Source organism: Monodon monoceros, unplaced genomic scaffold (assembly GCF_005190385.1).
Source record: "Monodon monoceros isolate NGI ecotype Baffin Bay Population unplaced genomic scaffold, NGI_Narwhal_1 Super_Scaffold_4, whole genome shotgun sequence".
Lineage (NCBI taxonomy): Eukaryota > Metazoa > Chordata > Mammalia > Artiodactyla > Monodontidae > Monodon > Monodon monoceros.
The window spans coordinates 6,473,913-6,488,329 of record NW_021703781.1 but is presented as its reverse complement, the minus strand read 5'-3'; the positions used below and the strand labels follow the sequence as shown (position 1 = coordinate 6,488,329).

The following is a 14,417-nucleotide window of genomic DNA, read 5'->3' as shown; positions in this document are numbered from 1 at the left end:
TGATCCATTCTCTTGCCTGAATGTTGTAAAGAAATTAAAGTTTTAGGTAGATGAACTACCTATACCCATTCTAAAACACCACAAATCCCCCTAGTAGCCTCAAAGGCAGAACAACTTCCCATTTTTTCCTTAATGTTTATGGCTGGAATATAGCACCTGCTTGAAGTAAAATAAGGAGTCACAGTTCATCTAAATGACACCCCAAAAGTGTTTGGCACTGAACTCAAGGACTTAGATATTTCAGGAATTTGTAAACTATCAACTACTTAATAAAATGAAGCAAATTAAATGAAATTTATAAAGGTTGAAGGTTCTAAGAGGGCCAACTGTGTAAAGGTATTAAGTTGCCAGACAGTCATGAATGGAAAATATCACATTTCCAACTACTGGTGGAAATCTACAAAAATCTGAGGAAACAAACTGTAGGTAACACATTACTGCTTTTCTAGTGACACTTTAATTGCTGTTTACAACTGTTTTTGTTTATAATTCATGTCCTGATCATTCAGGACTCAGATATAAAAAGAATGCCTGCTTTATTCTCTACAAGCTGTCAACAAGATGGAAAAACAGGGGAGGTACAGCATACGGTAGCACAAGCAGGAAAATGAACGAACACTGACAGAGCTAGCTGATGGTGGGAGCCACTGGCATCTTCTGCATGGGGCTTCCACGCGGACAGAGCCAGACTCAGGATGTGTTAGGATGCATCATCCAATCACAGCGGGAACATGCTCTGAGTGCTGGCAGAAACATCTAGGAACTCCTACTACACGAAATGAATTCACCTGAAGTATGTAAAGGTTCTACAGTGAAAGAACTTACCTCTACTGTTGTTGAGAACTAGTCCTTTCGTACTAACTCTTCCCTTCCAATGCCTTCTCTTCACCATATCATAAAACTCAAGGTATAAAGGAGAAGTTCTGCCTGGAGAGCTTAAAAAGGTACCAGTTTTTGACTTGTCCCCGTTATGAACTACTATCAACACCTGTTTGTTTAAAAACAGAGCACTTATGTACGGTCATCTCTTGAGAACCTAACATACTAACAAGCTCTAGACAAAGTACAGAAACCTGGAATCAATAAATAATCCTAAAAAACTCATTTTACCTAGTGATTCCATCTTCTTCCCCAGCAATTAAACTGACTTCCATGTTTCCTGAGGTCCCTACTTTGGAGGATGAGTAAGGCATTGAAACCCACTAATTAGACTACATAGTCCTAAATAATGAAGAGCTGACTATAATTTCTATGTAAAATGTTTTAAGTACTAAAGATCTTTTGGGTAGTCTGTTTCTATTCCCTGGAAGTTCCATCTCACAATATTAAATTCAGCTAAAGAGGTGACAGTACCATTTATCTTAAACATAGCTAATCTTTGGATAAGCAAGAAAGTAAAACACCGGTATCCCAAATATATTCCCCTAGGGATAACCATATAAGCATATTATATATATGAAGAATATTTTTTAAAGTATCAAACATTTACTATTATTTTTCTGCTCTTGAATCTTGGGTATTTTGGAATTTTCCCATTTTGTACATTTCTTCTGTCCCTGGGTCTTCCTAATTTCACACTACTCAAGTAATTTGCTTTGCTTTATCAAAGAAACCAACAAAAACCCTGGTATTTCATTGCATTTGGCTAGAATCTCAGAAATAAACTTATTTGTTAAGTACGCTATGTCATCTACTGGAAAAACCTCAGCCATATTACATTGCTGGCAATAACTGAGCTGCAAAAAAAGTTTTCTCTCTCTTAACTGAATAAAGCTTGTCAAAGTTTCCAAGAAACAAACTATAACGAGCTTTTATTGCGTCCTGCTGGGACCAGCGATTACAGAACCCCGGCCTCACAGATCGCTCTCCCCGTACAGCGCGGAGGAGAAGGCGGCGTAATCCAGGGCGCCAGGCACGCTTCCTGGGCCCGAGTAGGCGGGCATCCTCTTGATGCAGTACTGGGCCTGGTCAGGAGGCAGTTCTCGGCGCAGCTCCTCGGCCAGGATGTACGGCTGGAAAAAAAATACACGTGTGTTTGCAAAATCAACTGCAGAAAACACAGGAACATAAATGGTTTAAATACACTGCCTGCATTTGTGTAATTTTAAAAAAGGACTAACTGAATCACTTTGCTGTACACCTGAAATTAATACAACATTGTTAATCAACTATACTCCAATATGAAATAAAAATTAAAGGAAATAAATTAAAAATAAAAAGGACTAAAGGCAGGGTGTCTAATGTGCACAGTACTGGACAACCAACAAAAGGCTGAGTTTTACTTGTAATTCATCATCTAGCCAGCAGGAAATTTAATATACTCCATGAAGGCAAAGGGAGCAGTACCATCAGTACTTCTTGAACTGAGCCATAATGCAAGTGAAAAATACTATGACGTAAATTTCATACCAGAAAGATTAAGGGTAGGCTGGTTTACATCATATGCTGATGAAAACGCAGGATTATTTAATTTGAAATTATCAATGTGGTTGTTTTTTTTAAATATATGTGATGTGCGCTTTTAGAAAATGGAGTCACTTTCCTACACAGTTTATTAAAAGCTAGCAGCATGTTACCACTGGAGAAAAGCTCTTTCTAAAACAAAACAAAACTGACATTGAACAATGGAGTCTTTTTTTTTTTTTTCTTTTTCATGTCAAATGTCCAAGAGGAAATAGGGTAGTTCTCATAAAACAGATTGGCTGGGCTTCCCTGGTGGCACAGTGGTTGAGAGTCCGCCTGCCGATGCAGGGGATACAGGTTTGTGCCCCGGTCCGGGAGGATCCCACATGCCGCAGAGCAGCTGGGCCCGTGAGCCATGGCCGCTGAGCCTTTGCGTCCGGAGCCTGTGCTCCGCAACGGGAGAGGCCACAACAGTGAGAGGCCCGCGTACCGCAAAAAAAAAAAAAAAAAAAGAATCCACCTGCCAACGAAGGGAACACAGGTTCTAGCCCTGGTCCGGGAAGATCCCGCATGCTGTGGAGCAACTAAGCCGTGCACCACGACTACAGAGCCTGCGCTCTAGAGCCCACGAGCCACAACTACTGAGCTTGCGTATGACAAATACTGAAGCCTGCCCGCCTAGAGCCCGTGGTCCACAACAAGAGAAGCCAAGAGTAGCCCCCGCTCACCGCAGCTAGAGAAAGCCCACACACAGCAACGAAGACCCAACACAGCCAAAAGTAAACAAATAAGTAAATTTATTTTAAAAAAAAAGATTGACTGGTCAAGATAAATAGCAAATATCATATTGTAATTTATAGTAGGGTTTTTTGGGGGGTTAAATAAGCCTTGGTTTATTATCTCCTACATCAGTTGGACTTCCTCCCCTCCACCCCTATCCCCATGATAAAGGATTCATTTTAAAACAAACGTAATTATTTTAAACATAGTTTTTCTTGTCTGATAAGGGTTTTTTAAGGTAATGAACATGGCCATGTTGATGCGTTTCTTTTTTTTTTGGCTGTACTGCACAGCATGTAGGATCTTAGTTCCCCAACCAGGGATCAAACCCACGCCCCGTGCATTGGAAGGTGGAGTCTTAACCAGTAGACTGCAGGGCAAGTCCCATGCTGATGTGTTTTAGAATCCTAACTTCCTTTCCCTCTCAGCTAGAACACAGGGTAAAGAAATCACAGCCCAAATTGGGTTTATACATACTGAGATGTTTTTATATTGTTTGGGGAAAGAGATTTGAAAATTCTGTATTTGCAATTAAACTCCTACTTAATTTCTAGGTTTCAGATAATGAAAAAGTAGCCAATTTTTTAAATGAATGAATGGCTCAATTTAACTTTGCTCCAGGGGCGGGGCACAGTGTCAGGGTCATTGATCCTTGAGAGAAGGGTCTCAGTTTTATAACATCTGAATTGCATTGTTCCTTCTTTCAGAGTCATATCTACCAACCCAGAATGTGAAGTAGGGTCGAAGCAGAAAAACACACAAGAAAACTGCAAAATACATACTCTCGGTTCCTTCTATAAAACTCCCCGTAAGGACAAGCACAAATGCCAGGACAGAATGTCTGTGTTTAACCTGTTCTGGGGGCATCACTGTTATATTTACGTGATTTCTGAATTCAGTGCTGTTGTGATACAAGATGCAATACATCAAAATGGTTATTATTTGCAATGCTGTTTCCTTTTTGATTAGAATGAAGCAGTGGGCTGTCACAAAAGCAGAAGAAAACATGTCCATGCAGACCTTGTCGGAAGCCAGGATTCGGAAGGAGGCGATGACCTGCTCGGCGGTGTCGGTGTCGGCCGTCTCTCTGGTCATGAAGTCAATGAAGGATTGGAAGGTGACGGTGCCCTGCCCGTTGGGATCCACCAGGGTCATGATGCGGGCAAACTCAGCTTCACCCTGAGGCAAGGTTGCAAAGAAACATTTACTTCAACCGACAACTCTCAGCAGTGCCGTTCTCCTGCTTTTACCTGTTGGCATGCAAGTTCCTTTCTGCTGGAAAACTTACATAGTCCCTGCACTTCCCTTCCACTTTTGGAACAGATTCCCCTTATGGGTGACTTAAGTTTACTGCCGTCAAATGATTTTTAAACGTTGCTGTAGCATCAACCCAGAAGCTCCTGAATGTCAGAATTCCTTCCTCTCTCTAACCCATGTTGCCGTTGGGACTTAATATAGTTATGGAAGAGGAATTCAAAGAGGGTTAGGCCTTTTCTCAGACTACAGTTGAGAAGAATAATACTGCAAAAGAGAAGGCAGGTCAGAAAAGGGTTCTCATGATGCTTATTTGACAGTTCTGAGAGGAATCAAAGCAGCTCATGTTCAACATTACACACCAGCAGGTCATAGAGAAGTGAGGGTATAAGGGCACACTCACAGCCCACAGGGGAATGTAAGATTTCTTAGCTGATTTTTACTAAAAACTTTTTATCTTCTAAAATACTAGAGGAAAAAATACTTTAAAATCAGCAAGAAAAGACACTGAAGTGTATACTCTCAGTGGGTGAATTGTATGGTATGTGAATTATCTCTCACTTAAAGCTGTTTAAAAATCATCAGGAAAGTTTATGTTCTCTTCCTTCACTAGGAGAAAACCAGCTGACCGATGACTGAATGAAAATACATGTTCTGGCTCTGTGAAGTTATTTTTATATGGTACCAGGCAAACCTTCAAAAATGTTACCCTAGACAATGTAAGTCAACGAACCCCAAATGAGCTGCCATAGTTTAAGGCAGTTGTCTCCTATAATACAAATCTAAGTTCAACAGAATATCACATGGTAGTAAAATTTTCAACTTCTGTCTTACCAAGTCATAACCCATGGAGATCAGGCAGGCTCTGAAATCCTCATGATCCATCAGGCCATTCTTCCTCTGCCGACAAATACAAAGAACAAAGAAGTTGAGGGCTTCCCTGGTGGAGCAGTGGTTAAGAAGCTGCCTGCCAATGCAGGGGACACAGGTTCGAGCCCTGGGCAGGTAAGATCCCACATGCCGCGGAGCAACTAAGCCCGTGCGCCACAACTACTGACCCTGCGCTCCAGAGCCCACGAGCCACAGCTACTGAAGCCCACATGCCCAGAGCCCGTGCTCCGCAACAAGAGAAGCCACTGCAGTGAGAAGCTTGCACACTGCAACGAAGAGTAGACCCTGCTCGCCAGAGCTAGAGAAAGCCCGCACGCAGCAACAAAGACCCAAAGCAGCCAAATAAATAAATTATATAAGTAAATAAATAAAAAGAAGTTGAGAGTTAGAGGCAAAATAAAAAACTCTACTTGACCAGGGAACAAAATCCAATACAAGAAGGGACACTTTGAGATTTGCCAAATAATTTGTAAATGTCATCACTGACTTAGAGGAAGGACAGACCCGACACAGGGATGTTAGAAAATAATTTCTTAGAAAGGAAAAAGGAGGAAAGAAGGGTAAACAGCAGTCAAGAATGAAAGGAGACCACACATTCAAGAAAGCAGGAGGGACTACCCAGTGCCAGTGAAAATGACCTCGTCAGGAGCTGCCCACTGCCACCCACCGATGGCCGAACACACTCTAAGTGTTCTGAGAAATCCTCACGCTCTCGTGGCCCCAGGCAGTCCTCACTTGTAAAATTCCCCCAAAGATTAAAGCATGGCTAGGACTCACACTGGAAAGTTACCCCGCAGCTACTCTCAGGCCCATGTCCCTCCAAGACACAAAAACCCTTAATTTAAACTATTAAACTTGGCAGGTTCTGCATTGTCTGCCTTTGAACTTTTGTTGCAAAAGACAGTCTCGTTAGCCTAGACTCAAATAAATTTGGGTTTTTTTTCCTATGAGGTGGCCCAAACGATTGAGGGCTGTCTTCGCATAAGCCCGGGTGGATGTGTGTAGGGACGATGATCAATTATTTCCCTCCACGGGAGGAAAATGACTCAACCTGAAGGAAGTCAGGTCAGTGTTACAGCATGTTTTGTACAGCACAGTTGTGCTGAAGCCAAGCTAACTTTAATGTCCAACTCTGTGTATAATTCTTTATTTATGCCTCAGCTCCCTGATCAGAAGTCTACTTTCTGAACTCTTTGATAGGCCTGAATATGGCTGGTCTAGAGCAGAGGCATTTTAAGAACCATTTAACTGATATCTGTAAACCATAAACAGGGTCCCAAGCAAAGTAATGAAATATACTTACTTTGTTACGGATCTTTTAAGGAATGGAATGTGGCCTTAGGAGTCACTTTTAACTAGATGATAAGCAAACTGGGCATTTTCTTGTGAAGAACCGGTTTTACTCAATTGTATTCAAATCAAAATACTAGATAATATTTTAAGAGCTGCACTTAACTTTTTATATGATCACCATTTTCTTGGTGCATTTTCCTTCAACATTCCATGAATCAATTTTGTTAATTAAAAAAGAAAATTAAATTTTATGGCAAAAGAGTAGGCTAATTTTCATCACGTGCTTCACCTAAATAGTTAATTAGGAAAAGTTCATTACGGCTTTGTATTTAAGTACTTAGAAAAAGTCCTAAATCCCAAAACCACATTTTGGTAAGGATACACTTTCACTTAGAACAAATCTAGTGTTGATCCCAACTACAAAGGCATTCGTTAAGTGCTCTGTATAAAACAGCCCACAAACCCAGACTTTGTGTCACCTTCAGCGACATCAGAGCTTAGCACATTTCATTTCAGAGGCTCTTTTCCTTTGGCCTTAATCGTCCTGTTTCCCCATAACCTTTAAGGACATTAAAACTTAAAATAATAGCATGAATATTATTTCAAATACATCTTTTGATGTCCCCAGTGGTGCCTTTCAAATAACTAGAGGGAGTGAGGTACCCTGTCGAAGTGGTTGAAGGAGGCTCTGAACTCATTCATCTGCTCCTGGGTGATGCCCTTCGCATCTCTCATCAGCATCTGGGTCTCCACTTCGTTGATGGTTCTGGCAATGGTCGTCAGCAGCAGCTCCCAGCCCACACGAATGTGCTACCGAGGGAAACATCAAACGATCAGCTCCAGGTCCTCCCAGCAGGTCAATCTTGCCTCCTCATTTTCATTTCTTTTTTTTTTTACACCTTTATTAGAGTATAATTGCTTTACAATGGTGTGTTAGTTTCTGCTTTATAACAAAGTGAATCAGTTATACATATACATATGTTCCCATATCTCTTCCCTCTTGCGTCTCCCTCCCACCCACCCTCCCTATCCCACCCCTCCAGGCGGTCACAAAGCACCGAGCTGAGTCAATCCAAAGGGAGATAAGTAGGGCTTCCCTATGCTTCTTTTTTTTTTAATTCTACTTTTCCACTTTTTTCGAGATTCTATAGTGGGAAATACTCAGAAGTGAGACCAGGGTTCTAGCAGTGACAACTGGCACTGTGAAGATAAAATATACAATGTACAGTGTATTATTTGTCATTAGCGTTTACCAAATAGCAGGATGGGCCCTGGATTATACCCACTAGCCAATTTGCAAGATCAAATTGGGTCAAACTGGCCAAAACGTAATAGTCCAATTTCGGTTCATTGTTGTGATAATGATGATAAAGTTGTTGAGAATGGTGATGATAATTAACAACTATGTAGCGCTTGATCTAGTTCACAAAGCTTTTTCACATACAGTAACAGGAAAGGTTTAATACCCTTTCATACTTATAGAACAAAAACAGGAACAGATGGAGACCAACGTGGGAGGAAAACACCCTGAGAAGATGAAGTGGTCACAACCAGAAACCAGAGCACCGCAGGCCTGTGCAGTGGCTGTACCTCCATGGTGTAATTAGTGTGCTTGTTGTCGAAGACCAGGGCCTCCTGGATGAGCTGATGGTCACCTTCCAGCTTGTCGATGTTGTTCTTGTAGTTGATGATGTTGTGCTCGTACTGCTTCAGCTGATTCATCTGGTCCTCCAGGGCTCCCGTGATCTGGATGGAGCTCCGGGCAATCTCCTGGTGGAGGCATGAACAGGAGAAGAAAACAAGGTGAGCCGGCCTTTCAGGTTACTACGGGGGCCTTCCTGCTTCTGCTTCCAATGCCATGCCGGCATCAGGTGGCTGCTAGAGACACTTGCTTTTTCAGATAAAGTGGGAAACAGGATAGTACTGCAGCATGAAGCAAGCTCTATTTCTAGTCTGTCTAGAGAATAGGGAAAAAACAAAACAAACCCACCAAGATCCATAAAAGCAAAGCAAGACGGGTAAGAAAGGAGCCATTTAGGCCTCTTCCAGTGAACACAGAAGCCTCCCCAGGCTGGCGCTGCCTCTTCTGCAGGAGGCCAGGGGATGGTCTGCACGAATGCAGCTGCCAGGGAGATTTCAGACCACTGGATGCTTCATCACCGGTCAAAAGAATTTCCTAGATTTTTAGATGTCCTCCTCTTAAGAAAAAAGTTAACATTTTATCACCAAAAGGGAGGCTGGGAGAAGAATAGATAGGCCAATAAACGTCTCTTGGCTGTTCTTGGTGATAAAATGAACCCAGCAATCAGTGTCATTCAAAGATTACTTTTCCCTGAATGTTCTGAAAATGCCAAGTATTTGTGACTCATTAGGGACGGACGGTTTAAAACTCTAGGCCCTGCAGAGGCTGAAAACTGAGAAAGAGCCCCGTCACCATTCTTAAGGACAGAATGAATGGATGGCAGCAAGAACAGCCTCAACTTTGGTGCACAGGTGCCCTCCCTGCCCCCCGCCCCGCACTGACGCTTATGGGCGCCCAGGCTGCAAGAGCTCAGGGGCCATCAAGAGAGTAAGGCCCACGGAGACCTGGATGGTGCTCTCACGGCACTGAGTGGAGACGGGTCGTCGTGTCAGCTCAGGGACCGATTTGGAGGCTGTGACAGGCTTCCTCTGAAGGGCACTAACCCACCTCCATCTTGTTCTGGATCCAGGGCCCAATAGCATTGGCCTGTGCAGCGAACTGGCGCCGCAGACGCTCGTTGGCATGCTGGCGGGCCAGCTCCTCCTGCAGTGACTGGTCCCGGATGGGCACGAGCTGCTTCACCTGCCGGGGTTCAAGGGCAACAGGGGTTAGAGGCCAGCTGTGGTCTAGGAAGAGGGACCAAGATCGGTGGTGGTGGCTGAAGGGCAGGGGTGGGAGCAGAGAGAGGGAGGGAGAGTGGGGGGGAGGGGAGGAGAGGGAGGGAGGGGAAGGGGAGTGGGGTCCCTACTTTAGGGACTAAAGGAAGAGCTCAGTCTAGCCTCGACTGCCACCCAGTGCCTCCACTGCCTGCTGAAAGACTGGCTAAGTCTGCAAGAGGGACACTGACCGTTCCTCTAGCCAGGGGCTCTTGGCCTGCAGTACTAACCCTATGGGGAGCTGGGTCCAGGGTGCAGAGAATTTGTGAACTTGAATGAAGGAAAAGTGGCATCCTTATTTTCACCACCCCTAAAGGAAAATGAGCATTTCCTTTGATTATGAATGTGGGCACCAAATCCACTGTGACTTTATCACAATAGAAATCACAGACATTCTCATATATATTAGTTACTGCCTGCCTCTCAAAATATCATATACACTCATCACTACTCACAATTATTAGACCTGCTATTAAATCATGGTTTAAAATGTGGTAGTAAAGAAGCACATACATTACTATATCCCAACTTTAAAAAATATATATATATATATATAGCCTTTCATTAAAATTTATTTTTTATCCAAGTACCATTGATTTACAGTGTTGTGTTAATTTCAGGTGTACAGCAAAGTGATTCAGTTTTACATATATATATAAAATATATTTTACTAACTTTTTTTGCAGTACACAGGCCTCTCACTGTTGTGGCCTCTCCCGTTGCGGAGCACAGGCTCCGGACGCACAGGCTCAGTGGCCATGGCTCACGGGCCCAGCCGTTTCACGGCATGTGGGATCTTCCCGGACCGGGGCGCAAACCCGTGTCCCCTGCATCGGCAGGCAGACTCTCAACCACTGCGCCACCAGGGAAGCCCTTTAATAGCTATTTTTAATGTAAGTTATTTCCTTTGTAACCTTAAATATTTTTTATGAATTTACACATATTATTATCAGAAGGGATCCATGGGCTTCCCTGACTACCAAGTGGATCCAAGACACAAAAAAAGTTGAGAACCCCTGCCAGTTTCAGGAGCTCAGTCCTATATGATGTTGGACCACAGGAAAGTATCCTACCCTGCCTACATCTTTTCCATTCCATTTGTACCCTGTGATTTACATTTTAATGCTATGTCTCAGTTCTTTTTGAATCCGCAGACAAAAGAGCTACTTCAAGAAGGCTTTTCTGTGTGTTGGCAAAACTGCTGCTAAAGACATTATTATTCAATGTATCTTTTACAAAACTCCCTCTGGCGAATTTTGCTTTATAACTTAGTGACAAGAGAAAAGTTTGTCTCACTTTAAGAAATGACACATTTCCCTATTTTTTTCAAGAAAACTACTTAGCTCAACACGTTTCCCTCTTCACTCCGGCTGTCAGAAGAACAGAGCTAATTTTAAGGTCAAACACAATAACTAATTATGGTCTCTCAGATGAACACTCTCTTTCCCATACCTGTTTTTTTTTTTTCCTCTTTGCATCGTTTATAACTAAACGATTGCTGAATGTGTGTTTTTACAGCAAGCCACCTCAAATGCATGTGGTGGATTTCTTAAAGACTATGTAGTAGCATACTAAGATGATCGTGCCTCAATTTAAACAAGAAAATAAATCTTTCTTAAGAATGAGACAAGAAGGCTCAAATGATCCCATTGGACTATAATTAAGTCTGTACGGTTTCCCCAAATATAAGAGGGAGCAAATTAGCAGGAAGTCCTTTGGTTCCCCAGATACAGTTTTCTAAGTAATTTTCCCGCATTTAAAATTCACACACACTTGGGACATGTCTATCCCATATTCTAAAAATTCTTTAATGAAGTACTAGCGGCAAGCTGATACCATGAAATTTTCAGTTGGGGTTTTAAAAATAGTTTCCTTTACGGTATTAGCATCATAACCTGTACTGAGTTTGCCAACGTTGATAAGGTTTTCCTTAAGGACAATCATTTCTACTTTCTTTCCTTACAAATCACAGAAGCTGCTGAATGGATTTAAGAGTATAACATATTTCATCTGTTAAAAACAAGCCCAAAATAGAGTCGAGTGCTAAATCCCACTCCACCAGACCAAGATTTAACTTAATTACAGTTTCCACTCTCCCAGAAATGGAATCTCAGTCAATCAGTCATCTGGGTAGACCCCTTCCCTCCCCTAAAGGAAAGTAACTCTGCAATAACCAATCTGCCTTTTTTTGGCCAGATAACTTCCCTGTTCCTACTCCCTTCTGCCTATAAAAGCCTTTCATTTTGTTCAGCTCCTTGGAGTCCCTTTCTGCCAGCTAGACTGGATGCTGCCCAATTCGAATCGATTTTTGCTCAAACACTTAAAATTGTTACTATGCCTCAGTTTCTCTTTTAACATGTCTATGAAGACAAACCTGATCGTGAGGCAATGTCACGCAGTCACTCTAACTCCCCCAGGGCTTCACCTCTTCCCTCCACCTCGGCTTCGAGAACGTTAGCCTCGCCCCCTCCCCCCTCAGTCGCCCACCTTGTCCCACTTGGACCGGATCTCGTCCACGGTGACAGTGCTATAGGGGTTGCTCGAGCTGATCCTGATGCTGTAGCTCTGGATCACCTTCTCCACCTCGTTCTGGATGGCCAGGATGGACTGCCGCTCGCCGTCGGCCTCGGGCAGCGTGGCCTTGAACTGCTCGTGGGCAGTGATCAAGCTCTAAGCCAGAGACAGAGCGGAGAAAACCCGACTTACTTCAGTGTGAATTTTACAGGCTTGCTGTTCCCTTCAGCATGCGTATAAATGACTTTGTAACTGCGGGAATCTCCAGTGGAAGACAAATTCTGGATGTCTTTAGAAAAGCTATCTGGTGCACAAAAGTCAAGTTCCTCGAAAAGGGAAAAAAAGATCTCCTGATGACTCCTTGGTGGCTATTAATCCAAAGTCTTCAAAAAATAGTTGTTTTCTTTTAAAAAAATTATGTTTGATTTCATCTTATATGATCCCCAGCTATTGTTTAGGTCTTACTCGCCACTGACATACGGAACTTAAATCAGGGCTTCCCTGGTGGGGCAGTGGTTAAGAATCCGCCTGCCAATGCAGGGGACACGGGTTCGAGCCCTGGTCCGGGAAGATCCCACATGCTGCGGAGCAACTAAGCCCGTGAGCCACAACTACTGAGCCTGCGTGCCACAACTACTGAAGCCTGTACACCTAGAGGCTGTGCTCTGCAACAAGAGAAGCCACCGCAATGAGAAGCCCGTGCACCACAACAAGGAACAGCCCCCGCTTGCCGCAACTAGAGAAAGCCCGCGCACAACAACGAAGACCCAACGCAGCCAAAAAAAAAAAAAAAAAAAAATGTGTGGCTGTGTCCCAGTAACACTTAAAAAAAAGAATTTAAATTAGCTGCCCTTTCTAATGACCAAGTTTACCTATAGCCCAAGAAAAGAACCTCACATTTGCTGCCTTTATACCTAAAGATCACCAGGAAGTACATCCCTTTCTCTAAAAGAAAAGGCCACAGAAACCAACTCCTTCCCCTCAGGCTTTATAAAACCTCCACTTAACAACCCTATACCCTTGGACCCTAAAGTATAAGACAGCAGCCCTTTATACTCAGCTGTAGGAAGGTGCCACGTGGACCACCTTCCAGGGCGAAGCTAACACTCAGTTCAGATGCTACAACAGATCAGCTGCTAGCACACCTTTCACTAAACAGAGAAACTACTTCATGCATCAAGTATGGCTTCCAAGGCATACTTAGACATCTCACTTATTCCAAAAATAAATGGTTTTAGGTTGCCAACCTCTGCTTAAGAGTCTATGCAAGAAACACCATCACAGCCTCTTTCAGAAGACAAAGGCAATGTTCAACAAATTTCTTGCCTCTTACACCCCGGTGCAAACCCTTCCAGAATGGTCCTTGGCAGGGAGATATGGGTTCAAATCCCAACCTTCAGTATTTCCTTTACATCTGGATTCTTTTCGATGACCTATCTATTTTACAGAAAAAAGAGAATCTAAAAGTATTTTCTCTATATTCCATTATACGTCAAATTCAGTATACAATGGTCTCTAATATATTGGGTCCTGGCTATTGGAGAGGAACGCTCCTCCCTAACTCGATCACTTAGAGGTCTTATTTACAATCTGAAGCTCCAGCAAAAATCAAAAGCAGAACATTTTGGATGGTGGGAAGCAGAGGGTACTGATTTGTGGCTTCTTATGCTTTATGATCCGGCAAAACCCTATAGATCTTAATGAGGGGTAATATGCAAACATTTGCAAAGTAGTTAACTCAGCAGCCAATAAACTCATAACTTGCTGTGACTAACCCCAAGAGCATATGTCTGTCTTGCTCGTATGATTCCACATTCCATTTTAAAGAACAGACCCTTTTAGATGTAGTCACCACTATCTGGCTGATGTTAATTTAGTTGCATTAAAGAGTGGTATACACATTTTTAAGCTAAAGGCCAAAGGGTAATATGGGTTTTCTAACCACATTTTTTTTTTTAAGTTAAAAAATGAAACAAAACCAAAAAGAGAACTCTAAGTTTTTAAAATTACAATTCATTTCTGGTACAGTGAGAGCACAGAGCTGGCTTCAGTTACCTGGATTTCCTCAATGCTGTGGACAATAAACATGTCTTGCAGATCCTCCATGGCACCTTCCATCCAGTTGTTGAAAGGAGCAGCTCTCTTGGCAAACTCCAGGTGAAGCTGATCGATGGTTTCCAGCAATTTCTCAGTTCTCTGGAGATCAAACAGAAACCAGTGTTATCATAGGTTAAATCATAAAAATTCTCTGAACATGTAAAGATGCACTCCAGAGCAGTAAACTATTATCTGACTTTTTTTTTTTAAATGTATTTATTTATGGCTGTGTTGGGTCTTCGTTTCTGTGCGAGGGCTTTCTCTAGTTGTGGCGAGCGGGGGCCACT

The 14,417-nt window shown here is 42.7% G+C and overlaps 1 protein-coding gene across 1 annotated transcript in view; it reads right to left on the bottom strand.

The window, feature by feature from the left end:
• Positions 1 to 1,472: 1,472 nt before the first annotated feature.
• Positions 1,473 to 14,417, bottom strand: part of ACTN2 (actinin alpha 2) — a 77,512-nt gene continuing 64,567 nt past the window's right edge. Inside the window, exons 14-21 of the mRNA XM_029201013.1 lie at positions 14,089 to 14,229; positions 12,007 to 12,189; positions 9,311 to 9,445; positions 8,212 to 8,391; positions 7,285 to 7,431; positions 5,272 to 5,337; positions 4,204 to 4,362; positions 1,473 to 2,012 (exon numbers count right to left, since the gene is read on the bottom strand). Of these exons, the coding sequence (XP_029056846.1) occupies positions 1,854 to 2,012; positions 4,204 to 4,362; positions 5,272 to 5,337; positions 7,285 to 7,431; positions 8,212 to 8,391; positions 9,311 to 9,445; positions 12,007 to 12,189; positions 14,089 to 14,229 (1,170 nt within the window). The 3' untranslated portion in view covers positions 1,473 to 1,853. The remainder of the gene's footprint in view (positions 2,013 to 4,203; positions 4,363 to 5,271; positions 5,338 to 7,284; positions 7,432 to 8,211; positions 8,392 to 9,310; positions 9,446 to 12,006; positions 12,190 to 14,088; positions 14,230 to 14,417) is intronic.